The sequence below is a fragment of the Sturnira hondurensis genome, unplaced genomic scaffold, assembly GCF_014824575.4.
Source record: "Sturnira hondurensis isolate 20B ecotype Veracruz unplaced genomic scaffold, ASM1482457v3 Scaffold0000022, whole genome shotgun sequence".
Lineage (NCBI taxonomy): Eukaryota > Metazoa > Chordata > Mammalia > Chiroptera > Phyllostomidae > Sturnira > Sturnira hondurensis.
The window spans coordinates 1895860-1921156 of NW_028072653.1; the positions used below are offsets into that span (position 1 = coordinate 1895860).

The following is a 25297-nucleotide window of genomic DNA, read 5'->3' on the forward strand; positions in this document are numbered from 1 at the left end:
CAGCGGGTGGCCCCATCCTGCCCCACTGCCCTGCTCTCAGGGAAGCTGCTTCTCAGAAGCAACAGTTGCCAAACGATCAAACCAGGGAGGAGGGGACAGGAGGGATGCAGGGGTGAGTGCTGGAGCGTGCAGGCAGGTGGTTTGCTGAGAGAGGGGCCTCTTCTAGAATCTCCAAGGCCCAGCCAGCACCAAGTACCTGGCGGGCACTGGTACCAGTGCTACGAGATGTGGCTAATGATTTCTGGCTTTAGGAGCCTTCAAAGCAATTGGTCTGGGAACTCATTCCTCACCTGGACATCCCAGGCAGGACCCGGCAGGAAGGCAGAGTGCAAATGCATGCCCTGCGGAGAGCACAGAAGAAAAGCCACAGTGGACACTAGCGAGTGGCCAGGGTGGGGAAGGCACATCGCTCCTGTTCTGATAGTTTGTTATTTAGGTGGAAGGCAGGGTTCCAAAGACTCCCACAAATTAAGTCAGTTTAAGGGAAAAAGGGATCTCATCAGTGTGGGTTTTGCTGAGAACTCTGCAAGGTAATTTAGCACTTGCTATCAAAACTTTAAATGCACCTACCCTTTGACCCAAACAACTCCACCTCTGGGAATGTACCTTCCAGACACTTAGTCCAGTGTACAAAGATACAGGGAAAAGGACAGTCGTCATACTGTGTATAGTAGTGAAGAAAACACCCAACGTCAGTCTAACTAACTAACCACTGACAGAGAGGTCAGTGTGTAAATCATGGGACATGGCTGTCAATAAGAGGAAGGCAACTGCACACAGCCTGATGGGAAAGACCTCCCCGATATACTACGAAGCAAGCACCTTAGGTAGGAGCCCAGCTGTGTAACATACAGTCGATTCTGGTTGTTCGCAGTAATTCCAGCAGAGTCACTGCAACACTGAGCTAGTGAACAATGAACCACACTCCTGGGGGAGACACAGGGCAGGGTTCCTGTGAGTCTCTGATCACAACTGATCGGTGCATGACCTTGTTTTGTGTATTTCCGTGTAATATTTTGTTGATTTGTTATCATGGACCTCATAGCCGAGAGCACTGTAACTCCGGCCCCAGTGAAGCTTCCCTAACACACATATTTTCCCCCAAAAGGCACACCATGGCCGTCTTACACTTAGGACCACTGGACAGCTTTTACTCAGCAAAATCACCTATGAGCACGCAAGTGAGACAACGTGGCACTAAACACTGAGAAAAGGACTTGTTTTAAGTGAGAGAGCTGCGGGGAGAAGGCAGGGCGCTGCCCCGCTCTGTCTCAGCTGGGCAGACGCAGGAAGAACTTGCATTCGTGGGAGCTCTGCATGTGCCCGTGAATGGCCGCAGAAGTTCTGCGAGTGCCACTTTGGGAGTTAAAAATAAACTTCAGCGAGCAGGCAAATTCACAGGTACGGAATTTTCGAATCATGAGGCTCAACCGTGTGTTTGTACATGCTCAGCACACTTCTAGAAAACGCACTGGACCAATCTGGAACAAGACACAAGAACCTGCTGCTCCCAGAAGTTACCTGTGGTGACTGGGATGGGCAATAGACATCCCAGTTCACATCTGGAGCGGTTCCTATGATTCAACCCCCTATCCCCACCTCGTAAATGAAAACAGATTTTCCCCATTATGAAAACATACAAGTAAACCTAGGTATGGAAGAATACACTGCAAACTGTGGGGATGGGACTATGATTTTGAGAGAGAACTAATTTTTACACTAGGTAGGTTCTTCACCTTTTGGAATTTCTACAATAAAAGTGTATCTCGTACTGAAAAAATTTTGTTAACTCTCACCCAAGGATCTGTTTATTGATTTTAGAGAGAGAGAGAAACATCAATTTGCTGTCCCACTTATTTCTGCATTCGAGGGTTGACAGTTGTACGTGTCCTGACCTGGGACTGCACCCATAGGGTATCCAGATATGCTCTAACGGGGCTGTGCCCCACAGACAAGAAGGGCTTCCTTTCAAGGCCATGCTACCCTAGCACGAAGGCTGATGGTCCCGACTCCTGCCCTCTGGCTTTCTCCTACCTCTCTCCGTTCTCTTGCTGCGCTGTGACCTGGGCTAAGGACTCAACGCACCCAGTCATCTCCCAGGCAAAAGCAAAACGCCAAGTTTACTCTACAGGGGCAACACAGAATTAATCACCATTTTACCAGCACTTACAATTAGGTTTATACCTCCAAGACGTGAAAACTGGTGTTCAGACAAAACCGGTTCCTAACAGCCCAAGGGTGAAAATGACGCAAGTGGGTATCAACAGACAAAGGAATACTTGGAGGAGATACATCCGTAAAACCGAATCGTGCTCAGTCATCACGAGGAGGAAAGTACTGGTACAGGCTACAGTGTGGACAGCCTTGAAAACGTCGAGTGAAAGGAGCCAGGCACAAAAGGCCGCGTGCTACAGAATTCCTTTTATAGGAAATACCCAGAACAGGCAAATCTGGGTGGACAGAAAATGGGTCAGTGTTTGCCAGGGGCTGGGCGTGGGTGGGGAGGAACGAGAAGCAACTGCTAACGAGTACCAGGGCTCCTCTGAGGGCGACGCGCATGTGCTGTGGCCAGACAGAGGTGGCGGCGGGCAACAGTGCGCTTGCACTAAAAAAGCCACAGAACTGTACACTTAAAAATGGTTAAAATGGTTAATTTTATGTTGTGGTATGAATCTTACCGTAATGAAAAGGAATACAAATAAAACTGAGCTGGGTGACCCTGGGCAAGTTTTTCAACCTCTCTGAACCTGCGGAATGAGCAGATGGCAGCATGACCAGAGGCTGCTTGTGGAGGTTCCATGTGACGTGCATGTGAAGTGACTGGCACAGGGCTGGGCAGAAGGAAAAGGACCAGGAAGCGACACAGCTGCTGTTGGCCAGAATGACGGATACTGATGTCACACTGTCCCAGTCAACTCGCCTAAAAGCCAACGCCCCTGAACGTTGCTGGGTTTCCGTATTCTCCAGTTACTCTTTTAATGACATAATAACACAAGGCAGTTGGGGTGCTACATGAAAGATGAAAAGAGAGGGGCATCTCCTCAATTTTTGAGGAGGAAACCCAAACGACGAACTCAGTCACAGGGAGATGGTGGGGTGGCTTTGCCACTGGTCCACCTTGGAAAGACCTATAAGCTGTTCTGTTCCCACCTCCTTCCACAGGCCTGTAGACACGGGTCCTGGACTGACTCATTTTATGGGGGCAGAGGGGCCTGTATATAGGCAAAAAGGCTCCATCTGTGCAAAGGCCCTTATCTGGAAGCAGCTCTCAAAACCTAAGCACTGACAGGTGGGGCAAGAAAAACTGTGGCTCTTCTTATCTATCTGGGAATTATTTGGTATAGAATTAGCAGAACTTCAAAGTCTCGAGGCAAGGTGACCCCCCTTGTAGCGGACAGTCCGTGTGGGGAGAGGGGAGGGACGAATGAATAGGATTTCAGGCTGTCATGGAAACTTTTCTTTCCTTGGGCCTCCGAGCAGATGGCAGGTGTCCTGAAAACTCCCGTCCTGCCACCCGAGGCCGGCTGCTGCCCTCAGACATGTGGGTGGGGGCGTCTGCCTCTCTGCCTGCAGGGCCCCCTCCCTCAGCCCCGGCCCCAGCAGCACAAAGGAGTCTCCAGTGTGCCCCTCACATCCCAGCTCCCCAGACAGACGCTGGGGGAGAAATCTAAGTCCCCTGCCCCCAGTGGGCCTCGATGCAGCCCGAAGATCACAGACAGCAGCAGGCCAAAGGCCACGGAGCAGGCTCCTCCTGGGCCGCCTGAAATGTGATGCCCATTCTGCCCTCGCTGACAAGGATGGCTTGCGAGCCCCTCATCTCTTCCCAAGACCAAAGAGAGCTGCGCGTTGCTTTGGGACTTTGAAGTAGCAACCAGGGCGGACGCAGCCAGGCTGGCTCCTCTGTTGTCACACGGGAAATGAAGCTGGCTCAAGGTAGAGAAAAGCACAAACCAGGAGGCTGCGAAGCCAAAGCAGCCAAAGGGGATTATAAATAACGGCAGGTGGAAGGTGCCAGGGTGGAAAACAACACAGAGTTTTGAAAGGCCTAAAGCTCCTGGAACTGGGTGGTGGTGCTCGTGGCAGCCCGGGGCAGTGTGCCAGGGGCAGACAAAGCCACAGAGGGGGCGGGTGCTGTCTCCTCGTGGCATCAGCGGGACTCAAGGGTGGGGGAGCCCACCCACACAATAAAACAGGACAGTCACACATTGCGGTGGAGACCGTCAAATCTGATCGAATTTTAAGAAGAAAATACTAGATTGTCAAGGAAATGTCTCCATGGCTGGGCCACCTCGGGGCATCCACTCCACTGCATTAAGGGCGACCTGGGGCAGGGTGGACATCCAGGTCCGAAGAAACCCTCGCTCCATTCATTTCATTTATCCCATAAATAGTATTACCGTGAGGTCTTATTCTGCGCCAGCCTCCTTCTCCTCCCTGAAACTCAACTGCTTAGCGGGGAGGTGGGTGTTGATTAAAGGGACGAAATGCCATCCTGGCCAGAGTGGCTCAGTTGGTTAGAGTGTCCTCCCATAAACCAAAAGGTCGAAGGTTCGATTCCCAGTCAGGGAACATACTTAGGTTGCAGGTTCAGTCGCTGGTCAGGGTATATACGAGAGGCAGCCGATCAGTGTTTCTCTCACACATTGATGTTTCTCTCCCTCTCTTTCTCCCTCCCCTCTCCTCTCTCTAAAAATCAATGAGCATGTCCTCAGGTGAAGATAATAAGCAAACAAACAAACAAACATGGCTCTCTTGAGACCTCACCTGCCCAGGGCAGGGGGGAAAGGCTTTCCTGGGGGTGCCAGCATGTGCAAAGTTCTGTGGGGGAGGGGACGTGGGGGAGGATGTGGCGCTTGACTGGAACCCAGGGAGTGAAGAGGAGACAGGCCTGAGGTCAGGGAGGCAGGACCCTGCCGGGGGCCTTTACCCTCAGGATGGTGGTCGACCAGGGGGCGGTTTTCTCTGGCAAGGTGGCGTGGCAGGCTTGTGTTTCAAGCAGATGACCCAAGCAGCAGCATGGTCCTACAGTAATCCCTACCAAGGCGGACAGATGGTCAAAGTTCTACTGTGTTTTCAGTGAGGCCTCTTTGACGATGCAAACCCCCGGACGGCTGCAACCAGGTCGGCCAACTATCTGCTGACGACATAATAGGTCCAGCTTGGGCCCCAACCAAGCAGTCACATTTCTGAACACCTCCGGGAACAGTGGTTGCTAAGGTTCCTGCCCCCCATACCAGGAAGCAGGTGCCACAGGGTTGATGGCAAAGGTCCTGACACTGCGCTTCTGGGCTCACAGCTTGTCTGCTATATACGAACTGGGTGACCCAAGGCAAGTTTCCTAACCTCTCTGTGCTTTGGTAAAATGGGCTACTAAAAGTGTCTGTCTCCAGGGTCACTGTGTGGACTCTTTATGATCAAGAGGCTAAAACCCTTCTCGCTCAGCCTGGTACGTATGCTAAAGAAAATGTCGATGGTTATTACTAATAATATCAGTTCCCACTCAGCTAAGGATGAACACAGAAGATGTGCACCAGCCATGGAGACACACCAAGATTTGGGAGCACCCGGGCGCACGGAGGAGGCGGCGGCCCAGGGGAGGAAGCGAGTTCCACGTACTTGCGAGCAGGAGGCAGGAGACCGCCGCGGTGTACAGCTGCTTGGAGCTGGTGATGTTGTAGCGATCCAGGAAGTGGTCCAGCAGGTAGACGGCCAGGTGCCGGGCCGCGGGGCAGAGCTGGCAGTGGCTGCTCAGCAGGGTCAAGATGTCCACAAAGAACCGGCGGCTCTTCAGGAGCGGCGAGTGGGCTCGGAAGGTAGGCAGCTTCAGTTCCTGGAATAGGCAGGGCAGAAGGGGTGGGGTAGGTCAGGGCTGCCTCTCCAGAGCCTCGGATGCCCCAGAAAAATCAGGGGTGGGAGCCCACCTGCTGGCTGGTTAGGGGGCACCGATTCCTTTCATACCCTGTTGCTGTTCTTCGAGCCCCAGGATGACAGCCCCTTCATCCCAGAAACTCCTGGAGCCGGTCCCATCCACCCTCACCCAGCACAGGCTCGGAAAGTGTTGGGGACCTTCACAATGACAGGGCCAGGTGAAGGAGACAATCGGCTCCATTCCCAGGGACAGGCTAGCTACTGCAGACCCGCGGGCCACAGCAGAACCCAGGGGACCCACATCCAAATTCGGGTTCTGCTACTCAACCAAGCTGGGCCCCTGGTCACCCGCCTTCACCCGTTTCCTCCTCAGCAGCTAAGGCTAAAGTGAAAAGGGACATGAAGCACCTAGCACACAGTACCCTCTCACGGCCCATGGCTTAACTCCCTCTGCAGCTGGGACCGTGAGAGACAACTTACAAAAAACTCAATGTAAAAAACTTGTTAGTTGTTATTCATTTATTTAGGAAATGTCTTAGCGACATTTTGTGAAACAGGGAAAGCAAAGAGATGCAGAAATGGATCAAAATAGGAAAGGAGAAGCTGGCAGTTTTATCGAGGCATGAACAACAGCTCTGGGACTAGGAGATATCTGTGCATTCGTTCATTCATTCATTCACTCATTCATCCATTCAAGAGACAGCAATCCATTCGCTTCACTAAGTAAGTTTCCGGTACCTTCTGTACATCAGGCCACTATGCTAGGCACTGGGAATACAACGTGGAATAAGACAGACACAGAACCGAATATCAGGTTAACACTATAAACCCTCAGAAGAAAACAGAAGCAAAATTTTATGACTGTAGACAATGACTTCTTCGCTATGACATCACAAGCGGAACCAACAAAAGACAAAAACAGCTAAGTTGGGCTTCAAAATTGAAGTCTTTCATGCTTCAAAGACACTGTCGAGAAGGTGAAAAGACGGAATGGGAGAGAATGTTTGGAAGTCATATACCAGTAAAGAGACTAGAATATATAAAGAACTCTTACAATTCAATAATAAAAAGACAGACAATCTAACTTAAAAGGGGGCCAAGGACTGAAGAGATATTTCCTCAAATACACAGAAACGGCCAATGAGCACATGAAAAGATGCTCAGTCATTAGGAAAAGGCAGCTCGAAACCACAGGGAGATACCACCACACACCCACTGGGATGGCTGTCAGAAAAACAAACAGAAACGCTTACTGAGGATGTGACAGACTGGGACCCTCCTTCTGTGGCTGGGACAGCAACACGGCGCAGCCGCTGTGGGAAACCATTTTGGAAAAACGTGAAACGGAGACTTACCCCAGACCCAGAAATTCCAGTTCTTGGTGTGCACCCAAGAGAGAAGAAAACATACGTCCACACAACACCACGGCTATGCACGCTCACAGCAGCATTTCCGGAGTTCACAGTGAAAGGGCAGCAACTCAAATGCCCATCCAATGATGAATGGATCAACAAAATATAGCCTATCCATGCAATGGCAGGTTATTAGGCCACCAACATGAAATAAGTGCTGATACATGTTACAACATGGATGACCCCTGAAAATATGATGTGAAGGCAGAAAAAAAGGCCAGTTATAAAAGGCCACATAGTGCATGATTTCACGTACATGAAATGGACGGCACAGGCAAATGCACACAGACAGAAAGTAGATTAGTGGTCACGTAGGGCCGAGCATGGAGGTCAAAGGAAGGGAGAGATTAACTGCTAAAGGATGTGGAAGGAGTTTTCTTGGGGGATTATGAACATTTCTGAAAGTAGATAGTGTTGATTTTGCACAACTCTGCATACACGAAAAGTCACTGACCGGGACACTTTAAAAGGGTGAATTTTACGGTACGTGAATTATATCTCAATAACGCTGTTAGGAAATGTGAAATGGACACATCACCCTCTCACAAGGAGTTCACAGCCCAGTGGGAGAGATGCTGACCAGAACTGATCAACACGAAGAAGGAACCCTATGGCCACGGCCAGAGCCCTCACCCACTACTCCCCGGTCTTCCTGGAGGGAGCTGAAAGGGAGACGTTCCCATGAAAGGGAAGGGGACTGAGGTTTCATGCTGGAATCTCCTCTCCTGGCTGCTTCCGCAGAGAGCCTGTGGCCAGGACACAGCTCTCAGGAGCCCCAGGGCTTTGCTACTTTTGCCATGGAAAGTGCTCCAAGCCTGAATGAATTAGTTCCTCTCTTATGTTTGTTTACACAGGAAGGAACCTGCATTTGAAACAGTCCTACAACAACACCCCGGGAGGCTTTACTTCACCTGCAACAGATCTGAGACTGGAAGTCTTGCAGTGTACCCTTCCCCCCACAACCTTTTATTTATTCTGTAATTGTGGAGAAGAGCTCTTCCCCCAATATGACTTCTTGACATATGATTTCCAAACATTTCTCCCACTCTGTGGAGTGAATTCTTTGTGTATTTTTCATCCTTATCTTCATTATTTGATGAATTTATCCAGCAACCATGGGACTTCCAACTCTTGGAGGGCAGGGTTTCATCCTTGTGTTCTCACCACCCCCGTGTGACTAAAACACAGTCAGCTGCCAGAACACTAATCAATGAAGAAATGGAAGGAGGGAGGGGGAGAGAAGGACTGGCGGGCCTTGGCAAGAACAGAGTGCCCTGGGGCCTCGGCGGAAGGCTTGACGATCTGTAGAGAGGAGCAGGTCCGTGGGGACTTCAGGGAAAAGAGATCAATGCAGCCAAGTTTTGGAAGAACGTCCAGGGCTTGACCTGTTGAAACCACAGGACGAAAGGAATGCTCAGCAGGAAAAACCGCACCTGCCAAGCCACACAGGTGTCCCATATGGGAATCTAGAATGCTTGGAACAAGCAGACAGAGAGAAGGGTAGGCCTGGACAAAGCAGGCTGGGAGGGTGGGCAGGGTCCCAGCTTGTATGCCCTGCTAAGATATCTGGCCTGTCCTGAGGGCAATAGGGAGCCACTGCAGGGTCTAGAGCAGGGTACCCACAGGGGCAGAGTGGTCAGGCATCGCGATCTCCTGGCCAGCCAACTCCTGGGTTATGGCCAGAGAGCTGGTAGCAGCAGCTGATGGAAGGCTGCAGCTCCCCCCAACAGCAGTCTACCTCCCCACCCTCCAGCAGCCCCCACGAAGGGGGTGGGTGAACCTCCCCTAAGGCTACTTGTGAACCTCCTCTAAGCCCTAGGGCTTTCAGGCTCTGGACGAGAAGCAACCACACAGATCCCTGGCTTTTCTGTAGGAGCAGCCAATGGAAATCAGCCAAGTGAACTTTGGCTCGGGCAGCACAGCCATCATCACGGCAGTTCAAAGCCCCAGCACACAAGTCAGATAGGCAACATCTTGACTTCCCTCCCTGCTCAACTTGGCCAAGCTTAACTCCCTCTGGACTTTCCTTTGTGCCAACGGGGAGCACAGAGCTCAAAGCAACACACGGCAGATCTTCCCTCTGTTCAAGTCCCTGGGGAAAGAGTCCACCGGTTTGAGCAGGTTCTCACAGGAAGCGACTGGTGCATAAAAGAAAAAGTTACGGACCTCTGCTATGGGCACCGATGCATGTCAAGGAGTTGGCAGGTAGGGCTTCCTGGAAGAGGCTCATCTCAAGGGGAAGGAGGATTCTGAGAGCCACACGGCTGCTGGTGACGCTGTTGACCCTCATTTTGGCTCGTCCCTCGGGTACCAGTTTAAACGTCCTTCCTAAGAGAGGCTTTCTCCACCCCTCCCCATTCCAACTCAGGGTCCCTTGTTCTTTTCGCACGCTGATCCCCGTGGTCAGGTATGTACTCATGCGTGCATCTCTCCCTGCTAAACTAGTTCCGGACAGCAGGGGCCATGCCCACGTGGCCTACACCATCGCCCAGTGCTCAGGATGTGCCTGACATGCAGACAGGTGCTCAAAGAATACAGGGGGGGAATGATAGCCACAGAAAGGCATAAAGGAAACTTAAATGCATATGACTAAGTGGGGAAAAAAGCCAAAAAAGGCATAAGAAGAGCTTACACACTATACGATCCCAATTATGGGACATTCTAAGGAAGGCAAAACCCTGGAGACAGTAAAAAGATCAGTGGTTGGTAGGGGTTGTGGGGGGAATGAATAGGCAGAGCATGGAGGATTTTTAGGGACTGAAACGTCTGTGAATGACCCCCTAACAGTGGACACATGTCATTACACATTTGTCCAGACCCACAGAATGTACACCACCAGGAGCAAACCCCATCGTAAACAATGGATTCTGAGGGTCAGTGATGTGTCGGCGTTGCTTCACCGCCTGTAACAAAGGTGCCCCTCTGGTGGGGGATGTTGATAATGGGGGAGGCTTTGCAGGTGTGGAGGAGGGTATATGGAAAATCTCTGTATCTTCTGCTCATACAGCTGTGAGCCTGAAACTGCTTAATAAATAAATACAGGACATCCCTCCCTGTACCAAATACACTCCTCCCTCGCACATGGAGAGCAGCATGGCAGAGTGTGTTGAGTCAGGCAGTCCTGGGGTGCCATCTCAAGTCCACCATTTACTGACCGTGGGCATGTGACTGCGGAACCCCAGTGCCCTCATCTGGAAAATGGGGGTCATGCTGCCATAAATCTATAAAGTACCTGGTAGCACTCAGCTAGCATTAGTGGCCTCTCCCTCAAGCTGAGCCATCCAACCTCAGATGAGCTGAGCCTTGAGCCTCTGTCCTGGTCTCAGAGGAACCTGCTTTGTCCGGCAGAATGAACCTTCCTGCCTGTGTGCGGGTTTAAGGCCCAGCCTGGGGACCTCTGCAGGAAGGAAGCCCCGCCCACTCCCTCCACAGAGCTTCCAGCCAAATGGAATTCGGAGCTGGAGCCTCAGCTTCTTCCCCCCAGCACTCAGGGAAGGGCAATTCTTTGGCAAATGGACAACAATGTGGGACTCCGGCATGCCGGCCCCGGTCAGTTGGAGAATCCAGCTGATTACTTCCCTAACCCAATTAGGGGGAAAGGCATTCATCACAAGGGCTTTGCTCTGAGGATCCGCATTCCCCCCAAAGCACTCTTGACCTGAGTCAGCTTGAAGGCCACAGCAGCCGGGCTTGTGAAGCTGCCCCCTCTGCTGAGCAGCCTGGATTCTGGAAACAAAAGAATGGCCTGCAAAGCTCTCTCGTGGATTAGGCAGGCACTTGGCAGGCACGCTGGCAGTAGCCGGGGGGGGGGGGGGGGGTCGGGAACCCAGCCAGGCAGGGTGACCTTCCTCTCAGCAGGGCCCAGGACAACTTCAGGGTGGCCAGCAGAGACCCTGCAGGGAGGGCATAGATGAAGAGGGATGCAGGGGCAGGCAGACTCTCCCTCCCAGGTGGCTGGCTTTTTATCACTTGAGTCACACAGGTATCTCTACACAGGAGCAGATGACCAGGTGTCGCACAGGGACAGGTGACCCTGACGGAGTTCCCAGGCAAAAAAAAAAACACCCCATCTTATAAAAGCCTGCTTTTGTTACCTCAGTAGTTTTTAACTGTATTTTTAAAAACAGTAGCAATGGGCTAGAAAGAATTGTGAGATAACACTGGAGTGTCAGCTGGTTATCTCTGAGGGCTGGAACCCCACATGGTTTTCTATTCTCATGCTTTTCAACACTGGATTGCAAAAAAACATTCACTGTATACCACTTTAGTGTTTCAACTACCGACTTTCCAGTTTGAAAGAAAAACTGGAGAGAGTGGGGCTAGATACTCACTGTAGTAAGGCCCCGTTCAAAATGTATCCCTGAGGTTCCCTTTATTGCTTTGACAGAATTAACCTTTTAATAACAATAACATCCCCAGGCCAGCACTGTGCTAACTGTCCCGCGTCCTCACCCAGGATGCGAAGCCCCACCGACGTCCTGCCCAGAAGTAGTCTTTTTCTTGTTACAAAATATAAAGTACGTGTTCGCCTGAAAATTTTCAAATGTAGGGACGAATAACAAGTATCACTTACAATCCCTCACAGAGGGGGACGCACCATCAGGTTTTAGGTGGATCCCTCAGGCGTTTCTCCGCGCCAAAGTTTACAGGACGGGATCAGTCTACCAGGGTGTCCCACGTCCCCGTCAGACGCACCGCAGTGTTGTCCGCGGCTGCCTAGCGTTCCACCGTCAGGTTGTGCCGTGAACCCACTTTGGACACCTGGGCCCTTTCTCTGCTTTCGGGTCTCCATTCAGGCCACTCATCAGCACCCCGTGTGGTCCCACAGCCAGAGTTACTGTTGATGGACGTGTCTGCTTATTTATTGAACTGGTGTATTGGGGAAAACTGAGTCCCCCGCCCCGCTCCTCCAGATTTGTGACCTCCGTGAGAGAGGGGGCCACTCCTCAACTCTCCCAGTTCTGGCTGTACCCCAGCCCTGGGCTCACAGTTGGCGCCACTGAGTATCTGTTGAATGGAGTGTTTTGCGTGATGAATGGGGGGGTGGCCCGAGTCAGCACCAACGGGGGGATGCTCCCTCTGCCTGTGGCCTGATCTGCCCTCTCCCCCCAGGTACCCCTCACCTAGCCCTGCATCCTTCCCTGGGGTAGCCAACAGGATGGGGGGAACTGTGCCCCTGAAAGAGAAACCCTGGCACTCCTGAGACTAGAGGAGCCATTCTAGGGGGCAAGGAAGGTGGTGGGAGCCACGACAGGCTGGAGTCCTCCTGAAACCAACCTCTCTTCTTGCTGCCCGAGATCTCTCCTTGGGAGTCCGGGGGTAGAAAGAGGATGATGACCTGAGAGGCACAGCACTGGGAGAAAGTTCAAGGACAAGTGAATCGCAACACACATGAAACCCCAAACCAAGCTGCAGACAGAGGGGTGGGGCTGCCTGGACAGCCTTCTGGAGAGCAACGCCCTCCCCCACACCCAGCTGACCTTGGCAGGTGGCAAACACTCCACACCTGTGCCAGGCTCAGGTATGCGTGGAAGTCTGGGCCAGGCCAGCCCAAGAGCAGTACAAAAGACCCCAAGTGCACAGCCAGCACTGCGGGGCAGGGCCCCCCACCTGTCTCTGTTGAAGGACACAGCGGGGAAATTCAGTGTGTGCTCTTCACACACTGGCTCTGCCGGCTTTTTGAGGCTAACCTCAGAGGAGTTTGAAGGTCAGATGCACTGTAAAAGTTCAGCCAGTCACCCCTGGTTTCTCAGACGGCGGGGGGGGGGGGGGGGGGGGNCCACTGTCAGGTTGTGCCGTGAACCCACTTTGGACACCTGGGCCCTTTCTCTGCTTTCGGGTCTCCATTCAGGCCACTCATCAGCACCCCGTGTGGTCCCACAGCCAGAGTTACTGTTGATGGACGTGTCTGCTTATTTATTGAACTGGTGTATTGGGGAAAACTGAGTCCCCCGCCCCGCTCCTCCAGATTTGTGACCTCCGTGAGAGAGGGGGCCACTCCTCAACTCTCCCAGTTCTGGCTGTACCCCAGCCCTGGGCTCACAGTTGGCGCCACTGAGTATCTGTTGAATGGAGTGTTTTGCGTGATGAATGGGGGGGGGTGGCCCGAGTCAGCACCAACGGGGGGATGCTCCCTCTGCCTGTGGCCTGATCTGCCCTCTCCCCCCAGGTACCCCTCACCTAGCCCTGCATCCTTCCCTGGGGTAGCCAACAGGATGGGGGAAACTGCGCCCCTGAAAGAGAAACCCTGGCACTCCTGAGACTAGAGGAGCCATTCTAGGGGGCAAGGAAGGTGGTGGGAGCCACGACAGGCTGGAGTCCTCCTGAAACCAACCTCTCTTCTTGCTGCCCGAGATCTCTCCTTGGGAGTCCGGGGGTAGAAAGAGGATGATGACCTGAGAGGCACAGCATTGGGAGAAAGGCCAAGGACAAGTGAATCGCAATGCACATGAAACTCCAAACCAAGCTGCAGACAGAGGGGTGGGGCTGCCTGGACAGCCTTCTGGAGAGCAACGCCCTCCCCCACACCCAGCTGACCTTGGCAGGTGGCAAACACTCTACACCTGTGCCAGGCTCAGGTATGTGTGGAAGTCTGGGCCAGGCCAGCCCAAGAGCAGTACAAAAGACCCCAAGCGCACAGCCAGCACTGCGGGGCAGGGCCCCCCACCTGTCTCTGTTGAAGGACACAGCGGGGAAATTCAGCGTGTGCTCTTCACACACTGGCTCTGCCGGCTTTTTGAGGCTAACCTCAGAGGAGTTTGAAGGTCACATGCACTGTAAAAGTTCAGCCAGTCACCCCTGGTTTCTCAGACCAGGGGGGGAAGGGAAGGCTTCATTTTAACCCTTGGTGTCCTGCACTGTTGCTTTCTGATTGCCTCACAATTAACCCACTTTTCCTTCAGATCTCACCTTAAAAGTCACTTCTGAAAAGTCTCCTTGCCATGCCCCTGTCGGATACCTCCCGGCATCTAGGACTTCCATCCATCCACCCATCCACTCCGCTGTTCTTCTCCCCTGGACAATAACCATCGCAAGGGGAGGGACAGGGTTCATCTTGTTCAGCTCTGTGACCCCAATTCCCGGCACAAAAGAAGCTCAGTAATTACCAGAACCTCCAAATTTGGGGAATAGCAAGTACTTCAAAAATTAAGAAAAAATGACTTGTTCCTAATCTTAGGTAGACTAAAACTATTAATCATAAGGAGCAATTCTGCATTCTCATGAAGACCAGAGGGGAGGTACAGGGAGCTTGGGATGTTGAATTCCAGGGGAAAGCAAAAACTCTGCCCTTGCCTTGGGGTGGCGCGTGCCTCAGTCTACCCAGTAGCAAGAGGGTTACCCAGGAGGAAGCAGGCCAGTGTTTGCGGAGGACTGGGCGGCGGGTTGCCCTGGCTGGCGTGGCTTGGCAGATTAAGTGCGGGCTGCAAACCAAAAGGTCGCCGGTTCGATTCCCAGTAAGGACACATGCCAGGGTTGTGAGCCAGGTCCGCAGTAAGGGGGCACGTGAGAAGCAACCACACATTGATGTTTCTCTCCCTCTCTTTCTCCTTCCCTTCCCCCTCTCTAGAAATAAATAAAATCTTAAAAAAAAGAATGATCGATTTTGTATCTTATACTCAGTTATTTAAAAGGCAATGTCTCCCAATGTGTGTTCCATGATGCCTTCAGTCCCGAGACACAGTCCCTAAAGAAGACGGCTCCATGGGCCACTGGTTTGGGAAACACTGGGTAGTATATTGCTCCTTCCTAAATGAAATCATGTATTAATCCACTAAGAGGCCCTGAAACAACCACTCATGTTGTTTTGGGAAACTCTAGGTTAAATGTATTCATCCACGGACGATGATCACCCCCCCACCCCCTTTTGGGAAGACAGAGCAGCGACCCCCCCAGAGAGCCTGTCCTGGGAAACGGCACTTTAGGGTGCTGGCGGCTGCGCACTGGTGTGCTGGAGAAAACAGCCCCAGCGCATCGACGTGGCAAAACCCTGGCAAAAATCCCTGGCTCGATTTCTAATGGTCTGATCATCTTAAAACAGAGATTTACCAAAAAGCTCGCGGAGATTAAAAACCACAGCTTCTGCCTGCAGAACTGCCCTGATAAGAATGTTGGGATGTCCACAAGAACCTCTGGGTTCGCAGGCTAGTGCTCAATCCGCCAAGCCACGCCAGGCAGGGCAACACGCCACCCAGTCCTCCATGAACACCGGCCTGCTTCCTCCTCGGTAACCCTTCGTTGCTACTGGGTAGACTGAGGCACACGCCACCCCAAGGCAAGGGTAGAGCTTTTGCTTTCCCCTGGAATTCAACATCCCAAGCTCCCTGAACCTCCCCTCTGGTCTTCGCAAGTATCTGGAATGCTCATTGTGATGAAAAGGTTTGCACAACCTCCTATTTTATATGTACGTATTATGTATGTATAATTTGTGTACATAAATGTGTGTGTGTATATGTATGTACAAAAATTTGCCAGACACTGTGCTCCATGCATTTTGTCTTCTCATCCCCCACCAGACCCACAAGGTAGGGATTATCAACACCCTGGTATCCCAGACAGGGGTGGCTCCTGCTCTACGGCACCCAGGTAATAGATGACAGATCTGAATCTGGGTTTGACTCCGTACTCTTAACACTGTATTTTGAGGCCCCCACATGATAGTTTAGGTTTGTGTTTTCCTTCCCAAAAAATGTTACGTTGAACCCAACTATAGAAATTTCAGAAAACACAGATGAGTACAAAGAACATAAAAATCAACAGCCATCCCATCAGCTGGAGTTAACTTCCGAGTATGGACATGCGTCAGACTACGCCCTTCCCGTCTTGATTCTCTGCACACACACAACTCCTTACTCCTCCCTCTCATGGGACTACCACCCCTGACAGTTGTGACTTGACTGAGGATCTCCACCCCGATGCCCACCCTCCAGAGGTGGGCCCAGGCAGTGGCAGCATTAGTACCCAAGGAAAAGAAGTGCACTGGCCAAGGCCGTGTTGCAGGTGGTGGCCAATCTTGGACTTGGACATTGGAGGACCTGGCCAGGCCTGGGCTGTGACACTGCTTCTGAAACAGCCCAGGGCACAGCACAGAGCTGAGTTGCTCTCCCACAGTGGCCACTAGAAGAAAATCACTCTCGTGTCCTGTGTTTGTCCACCAGGGCCAGCGCCACACTCATCCTCACTGCTGCCCACTGCCAGCACCTCTGGAGGGAGCCTGGGTCTCCGGGCACTGGGCCAGCCGCTTGGGAAACAGCTCCAGGGGCTGAGTCTCCCTGAGAACAAAGAGTAGCAAGACGTGAAGAAACCCCACAGGCAACCGGGTAGCTGGCAACCAAGGTGACCAACAGGAAGCAAAGACTTGCAAATTGAAAAGGAAAAAGACAGGGGAGGGGTAAGTAGATTCTTCAGAGGCTACAGGAGCACGCATCACTGCCCTGGGAGGCCCTGCGAGGCCGGAGGATCACCCTGCTTCCTCCCTGCGTCCCGTTGCTTCATAAACCCAAGGAGTCATTTTCGGTAAAGAACCAACATGTCCGCGGAACCCTATTTCAACACTCTCCAAAGGGTGGCCTGTGGCACAGGAAGCTGAAATGCCAGTGACACCCCTCCTGCTGCCATGCAGCCCGGAGCTTCCTTTTTAGTAGAGAGAAAGGCCACCCCCGGCCACCAACCACAACTCTCCCCAGCCCTCTGAACCCGGCAAAGGCAGAGGGGCTCCAGACACACCCCCTCCCTCCCAGGTTCAGAGCCATTGCCCGGCATCCAACTGTGGCCAAAGGCATGTCTGCCGCCCTCGGGGTGGTCCCCCTCCCACCCACACCACTGAGCCCCTCCAACAGCCCCAGGGACAACACTCGCAGCCTTTTTATAACCCCACCCACCCAAGTCCTTCACTTTCACCAACTTCCTAATGGGACCGCCTCCCACACGCCTTCTTGAGTGGGTGTGCCCCTCTTTCCCCCTCTGCTACTGAGTGTAGGGGTTACCCCTTCCCTAGAACAGGCCCAATCCTGGGTCTTTCCTCCTGGGTCCTCCTGTGGCCTCAAGAGCTCTCTATTCCACACTTCGACTCCCGTCTCCAGTTTCCAGATTCCTTCTGATGGAATCACCTTGCCACTCACCCGCATCCCCAAACAGGTCAGAAAGTAACCCCCACCCCCACCTGCTCATCACTTCGGCTGGGACTCTGTTCCCCTGCTGATCTGTGGCCCAGGGTTCCTGCATCTGTGGTTGGCTGACCAAAGGCCCTGGAAGTTCCTGGGGATCTATTTGAAAATGGAAACTTCCTCCTGCACTGAATTGGACAATTCCTCCCCACAAAACAAAACAAAACAAAAATCCTTATGTCTACCAAAATCTGAGAATGTCACCTCATCTGGAAATAGAAACTTTACATATATGATCAAGTTTAAATGAGGCCCTAATGGATTAGAATGGGCCCTCACCCAATGACTGGTGTCCCTATAAAAGGAGAAACACAGACACGGACATGCAGAGGAAGACAACGCAAGGACGGACACAGGGACAAAGCCACATGGAAATGGGAGCAGGGGATGGAGTGATTCAGCTACAAGCCGAGGAAAACCAAGGGTTGCCAGCAACCACTGAACGCTGCAAGAGGCAAGGAAGAACCTTCTCCAGAGCCTCTGAAGGGAGCATGGCACCTGAACGCAACGGTAAGTGTTTGTGGACCTGAAGATACCTAAGCAGAGAAAAGGTACAGAAAAAAGATGGCAAAAAATCTAAAAAATGGCGCTTGCCATGAACGGAGCCTGCAGGACAGGAGGGTGCTCCGGGTGAGGCACTGAGCGAGCGTGAGGGCCTAGGGCACTGCTGGACACCACTGCAGACTTTGTAAACACTGTCCCCCAGGCCCTCCCCTGCTTCTTCCGACAGGGTCAGAAGCAGAACAGAGAAGCTGTCCGTGCTGCCCCACGACTAGTGATATGGGCTGGATTGATTAGAAATGCATGGGAACTCGAGGAGAAGCTGGCTGGGCAAGGCACAGACCCCAATGATTCCTTGTCAGGAGGGAGCGAAAGGGGGTCTGAGGATCAGCGGGAAGGAGAATCAAGACAGAGCGCTGAAGGAGCGCAGGCAGCCGTCTCGGCAAGGCAGGGTGCGGTTGCTTCGTGCTGGCGCCGTGGTCAGGTTAAGGAACTCGGTGGTATATTCATAAAAGAGAGGGTGTTTAACATGGAGAGGGGAGAACTGAGAACTCAATATTTTGTCTTTGGGAATCTGTTTTGGTTCCACTGACCCTGTCTGGCACAAAGGGTTCTCTCTGGCATTGAACTAATAGAAGAAATGAAACTCATCTATGCTTTACATCATTACGACGGACAACATGCCCCAAGTCCAGGGATGGGCTGGCTCTACTCCCGCAGAAAGCTTTGACCAGAGTGGCCACGGCACTGAACACTCGTTAAGGAGGCTCCCATGGACCTGTGTCCTCATGCAGGACCTCGGGTCTTATGTGCTCTGAAGACAGTCAAGCTAGTCCTGGGAGGACAGCACTGCCCAGGGACGGCTCCTCTGTGTGAAAAAGGTAAGTGGCTGGCCGGTTCGGAGTCAGTGCACTCAAAACTGCGGTGCTGTGAGTGGGAGGGAATCTCCCACCAAACCCCAAGACACTGCTCCCGGTAGAGAAGGAAAAAAATCTTCCTCAACAACATATCCTTCCATCTCTTACAGGGAAGTGAGCTCTTATATAGTTTTATGGGTTCACGGTTGTTTATAAGGTCCGTCGTTAACCAAATTTTCATTATGCAGCATAGGACACGACATCTCCGGTGGCTGGCAGAGCTTGGCAGGTGGCCAGCTGCTAAAAAACAGACATTGAATGCAAGAATGAATGTGCACTGGTGTTCAAGGACCACTAGTGCTTTGGTCAGGACATTTACTTTTTTTAAAAGCAACTTTAATAATCAAAAGTTGCTTCGATTATGTACATCAAGCATTTAGCAGTGTCTGGCATCCTGTTGGTGACCAAGAAACATCAACTCCCTCAATTTAGTGGGAATCTTTCAATGTTACACAGAAACCAGCAATTGCCAGAGAAGCTTTCTAAGAACAACGTGCAGTGTGACAAAGGTCCATCATGATTAGCAACAGAAGATTACTTTATCCCAACTAGTAAGAAACCTGAAATCTTTCACGCCTTTTGTTGGCTGGGCCTTTGGACCCTAGTTCCTAGAACTCTCGAGAGTCTCTACTTCCTGCCCTGGTTCAGACGTCATCTCTTGGAATCATGGCCAACACCCAGTCTCCAAGGCCAACCAAGGTCATCTTCCAGTGAGCCAGCATTCCCTACTCACACCCCTCCCGGTGCTCTGAGGACAAGAGCAGACACCTAAGGAGATCCCTATTCCCAGAGCCAACGCGCATGGCCCATCTCCCTCTCTTGGCTACTCACCAGAGTACCACCTGAAGGTCACTGGTGTGTAACCTTCAGAAGCTGCCCTGAGCCCCGGTAGATGAACTTCCTCCACACCCCTCTCTGCCTAGCACACTTCTGCTTATCCTTTGAACCCAGCTCACACAGCACTTCCTCTTATACTTCCCCAGGGAACTGGATGTCCCTGTTGGTACCACGGCTAATAGCTGAGTTCGAATCCTGACCTCACCCTCAGTTAGCTGTGTGGCTTCGTGTGCATTATTTACTTATTTGAATTTTAAGAAGCATTTATTTGTGCCGCATTGATGACATATATGGGGAGCAAGATCTTAAATGCCCCAGAGGGGAACAGTTTCTCAGCTTCTTTTATGCATTTGAAATTGAGAAGAGCGCTTAAAGATGATTACATGGAGGTGGGAAAAAGCAAGGTGGGGACTGGGTTACAGGACAGTTAAGACTGCGTGCTCTCCTGAGGTATGCTAACCTAGATACACAGAAACAATGGGGTGTGACTACACCCCATGACCCGCCCAGGCATTTATGATCAGATCACCCTGTGAGGGTAGTGAATTATTTAATTCTCCCAACTTGAGCGTGTCCCATCTGTAACCTGGTGATAGTTACAGTGCCTGCTAGAGCAGACTGTCTGAGGACTTCATTAAGGGAAGGGAATGCATGTCAAGCAAGCACCCATTCATGTGGACAGTCACTTCTAACACTGAGGCCCCCGGGGCCTGGCTGGCAGAGCCTCCCACGTACTTGGGGCTCGGTAAATAACTGCTGGATAAAGAGGCTTCCTGCCAACTAAGCCACAGGGAAGGTCCAAGGAAATGAGCCAGAACTCTGCCTTCCCCAGACTCACGGCACCACAGGCTACTCACACCCGCTAGGCTTCCTCCTTTTTGCCCAGAATGCTGAATCCTCTCCTCCCCGCAGAAAGGCCTCCGGACACCTGGGAAGATGTCAGTAAGGGTTCGTCCAAAATTCCCCCAGAAATCACTTCATGGCCCATTTTAAGAGTGGCCATGCAAAAGAAACCCTGAAGTATTAAGGGATCAGTGGGTACGTCTGCAACATGGTTCCAGGGGAAATACATATAAAGACAGAGAAAGAGAATGGTAAGGCCTATGTGTTCAAATGCTCACAATTGTGAACTGTGCTGGCAACTCTTCCGTAAGTCTGAAACTACTTCAAAACAGAAAGTGAACACACAAGGAGAGACCAGCAAGAGATTGCAACTCAGAGTCAACAGCTCAACATTACTCCCCCACCCCCGCCCCCGCCCCCCCAGGGCCTTCTCACCTCCTGAGGAGCTGCCCAGTGTCAGCCCCTGCGAAGCAGAAGTTCATGTTACACCATCACTGATTTGAAGGCCGGCCGGTTGCAACTCCTCTGCTTGTCCAAAGTCTGACTCTAGAGAGCAGATGGCCAAGTTTTAAGGCTCCAGCTCTCCCACCCAAGAGAGGGACCCTGGCCAAGTCCTTGAGCCCTTGGAGGCCGTTTCTCTAGCAGAAGGATGGTGTTATTGGCAGCTAAGCCCCCTACCCCGCACACAAGACTATTGCAACAGTGAAGTCCAGGAAGGGGATGTGTGGGGTGTAAGGCACAGACCTCAGATAAGGTGACCCTGATGTGCACAGACTGATCCCAGGGGGGCGGGGGGGCACGGGCCAGCAGGGGGGTGCTTAGACCTGGGGAGACACAGCGCCTCACAAGCCTGGGAAGCTGGATCCAAACAAAATAATTGCATTTATAAGTGCATAATTTCAAGCTGTGCTGACTGCGAAAAAATAACCCACAGTGGTCTGAGAACACATAACAAGGGACCCAGCCCTGACCTTGTCTGGGCCCCAGGGAAGGCACCCAAGGAAGCGAGGTTTGGGCTGACAGAGCACAAGCAGATTCAAATCCCACGAGAGTACAGACGCGTATAAACCATTCGTTAGCAGTGAACTCCCATTAAATAATGCCGTGAGGAAATTAATAAGCCAAATCAAGGATAGGGGACCTTCATCAGGACAAATGACCTGGTTTTTCCAAAAATCAATGGCATGAAAGTTTTTTGTTTTTTTTACCGGGATGGGAGGCAAGGAGGCCATTAGAATATAAAAGACTTAAGAATACGTTTTAAAAAATGGGATTCGTGGACCTTATCTGGACCATGACTTGAACAAACCAACTACAAAGCCATTTTTGAGACAGCTGGGGAAAACTAAATATGAACTAGGCAATATGAGGTATTAATGAACTGCTGTTAGTTTTGCTAGGGGTAATGATGGCTGAGTCGTTACATGACAAGAGCCTTTATCTGTTAGATGTTCATCGGTGAAGTGTTTCGCTCTCTGGGGACAAAAGCAGCAGGGACTCAGGTAGGGTGGAAGGTACGCGGGGATCCATTCTACTATTCTCTCCATTTGGGTGTACCTTTTAAATTTTCTAAACTAAAAAGTTAAGAAAAAACCGTGGCTCACGCCAGGGTCAGAAGTGCTCTGAAATGCTTGGATTTTTTCTGCCATGACCAGCAAAATTATTCGTCATGCAGCCCAACGCTGTCCGCCGTATTTCAGTGAATGGATGCGCCCCAGTGGAACCATTTCCTTTTGATGGCATCTCGTTTTTTCCCAACTTTTCCTTCCACTCACTGAGTCTCTGCAATTCCTGATGCTCCCAAGCCGATGAGCCTCCCAAGCCGTCCTCACCTGTCTCCCTCAACCCACCCACCCACCCAAATCACCGCATGACCGTTTCCAGACTAAGTCTCTGGTGGTACCAGTGTGGATGTCCACGTCACAAAGAAGGCTCCGGTTCTGGCACCATCTGCTCCAGGGACCGGTAAGGGACCCAAGTAACTGCCGCATGGGTGTAGAGGGTGGGGAAGGGGGTGGGGAAGGTCACTTCCAACAGCCCTCACCCGGCCTGATACGGGTCTCAGGCTGGTTCCTGCTGCAGATGGGACGCTCCGAGTCCTGGGAAGTGTTCAGAGTTCCCTGCCCCTTCCCTCGGGCCTCCTGTGATCGTCTCACTCTGGGTTCTGCTCCTTCTGGAGCCAAGAGACTCCATGTGGACCTACCCAAAGGGCACTGATTTTTTTAAAGGATAATATCCAGAGTTTAGCAACATGCTGGGAAGCACGCATTCTCCCACAGCCCCCGTGGAAGTGCAAACTGGCCCAACCTTCTGAGACTTTATTAACTGGTGGCACACAAAGGTCTGAAAACCATGCCCTGTGACTGGCGGTTTCTGTTCAGGAAACTGAGCCACACTCACAGACAGAAGCCCTGGATCACCTCCGCCGCACTGTGTAAAACCAGTGGCATGTTACAGACGCCCCAAAAGACCGCAGAGAGGGGAGTGGGGGAACACCCCGCATTATAATCACACTAGGGAATACTACTCAGCAATAAAAAGGAATAAACCGCTAACATATACAACAATGTGGATGACTCTCAAACGCATTACATTAAGTAAAAAAAAAAAAAAAAAAAAGGCAGACAGAAAAGAGTACACACGTCTAAGTCCATTATATAAAACTCTAGGAAAGACGAACCTCGTCTACAGAGACACAAAGCAGATCGTGACGGCCTGAGGCTGGGAGCAGGGCAGGGTGCGTGACGGATGGAGAAGGGGCACCGAAGAATTCCGCAGGCTGGGGGCAAGATTCTCTATCTCAGTTACGAAGGCAGTTACTTGAGTGTATACATTTGTCAAAACTTACTATAAATTCTGAACTTATGCGCACTGAAGATCTGTACATTGCAGTGTATCTAAATTAAACTTCAATTTGTAATAATAAGCTGCTCCATCTAAATATCCAGCTGGGAGACGAGTTAATCTGATCACAGCATACCCACACACTTAAACATTATGCACGATACTGTAGGAAAATAGTTAATGACATTGAAAGTTACTTAGTACATACAGTAAAGGAAAAAATTAAGTCATAGAACTGTAATATACTACGATGCACTTTTGTAAAATAAAATATATGCATTTGGATAGGAAATGAGGGAAAAGAAATATTCCAGCCATTCCTTAAATACAAATGTACTGCGTATCTACTGTATACCTTTATGATTACAATGAGCAGAAAAGATTTTTTTTTAAATCCCTCTGGTCATGGAGCTGCTATTTATTTGGTGGTTTCATAGAACATTTAAATTATTAAAATGTAAACATTAAAAAAGTCCAGCAGTAAAAGGAAAGAGTGTAAATTGTATCACCCCCTGTGGTGGAACACACACTTGTGCTTGTTCACATACAAAATAACTCTGAAGGATTCACGGGGAAACTGGGACCAGGGGGACCTTTCAGGGAGGGTAACCAGGCCAATGGGAGTGGGGGGCGGGGGGGCGGCGGCGAGGAAGACTATTTACACCCTATCCTTCACAGAACTTGGCTGTTTTTCTTTTACCAGTTCTTGAACTCCGTGTTCTAAACAAACACAATCAATAGTTTCTAAATTTGTGTTCCTGTCTGATCACTGGGAATTGGGTGGAGAAGAAAGATACAAGAATGTATGCGTGGTACACTGTTAAATAAACAAAGCGTTCTGAGCAAGATACTTTCAGGTGTTACTGAAAAAAGTCCAAATAGAAATGCACTGTGATTGGGCACAAGAAACAGCACCAAAAGGCCAGCTTCCAGGTGGGGGGCCTGGGGTGGCGGATAGGGATTGGGGGAGGGGAGGATTGAGCTTTCCTCTCTGTGCTGATAACTCACTGTTGCAGTTTCCTAAACAAACAAGCAAGAAAACACACTCTGTGCATGTGTAATACCTTAAAATGGGAAACAAAGAGAAAAGTGCAGAATCACAGTGTCACCCACTTCTGCTAGGTGCTCAGACACACGAGAGAATGGTTGGCTGCGGTTCCCTTACGCAAGGGGCTGTGGTTTAGGAAGACAAAGAACAAGTCAAGGGCAAGGGCACAGGGCCAGCTCAAAGACTGTGAGGGCGTGCCCTCACTCAAAGAGCACACAGGCTTCCCAGGCTGACCAGAGGACCCACAGAGCCCCTTCCCCACATCACAACCCACAGGCCCCAGAAGCTGACCAGTGCCCCCACACTCACTCTCTCCTGGGACACCTGGGAGGCCCACGGGGCAGGCGTCACTGTCCAGGCTTACAGATGAAGGGAAGGCTCCGACATACTTTGCTGCTTCTATAGAGAAGATGCACTGAGACCAAGTCTCGGCTGAGTGTTGCAGACACACTGAGCGTTTTGCTACCTAAGACAGGAAGGACCCAAGAGAGGAGGCCAAGTTCTGTCCTCGGATTCCTACAGAATACAGGTAAGGCCCTGGAGTTGGGGAGTCTCCAAGCTGGACATCACCTTGAATGGCATCTCTTCCAGCCCCCGACCCCATTTCTCACCAACCTTCCGTCCTCCGTTTGTGCCCACCTCGGGGGGCAGCCCAGATCATCGCTGCAGTCTGAGCAGCAAGAAACTCCTTCTTATACTAACAGCCTCACCCTCACCTCCAGGAAGGGACCCTGAGGGCCACTTGCTTAGGGTCCCGAACATAAGGCAGCCTTGTCAGTAGGTAAGAGCTTGTGAAAGCCAGCATTCGGGTCCATTCCTGGAACTGAGCTAGGCAGGCCCGTGCCACTGCCCGTGTCTGGAATA

The 25297-nt window shown here is 51.4% G+C and overlaps 1 protein-coding gene across 2 annotated transcripts in view; it reads right to left on the bottom strand.

Annotated features, from left to right (window-relative positions):
• Positions 1-25297, bottom strand: part of CCNJL (cyclin J like) — a 49478-nt gene that overhangs the window by 17482 nt on the left and 6699 nt on the right. Inside the window, exon 3 of one of the 2 annotated variants that reach the window (XM_037064546.1) lies at positions 5575-5830. In XM_037064546.1, the coding sequence (XP_036920441.1) occupies positions 5575-5830 (256 nt within the window). The remainder of the gene's footprint in view (positions 1-5574; positions 5831-25297) is intronic. The other variant, XM_037065286.1, reaches the window with a different exon arrangement.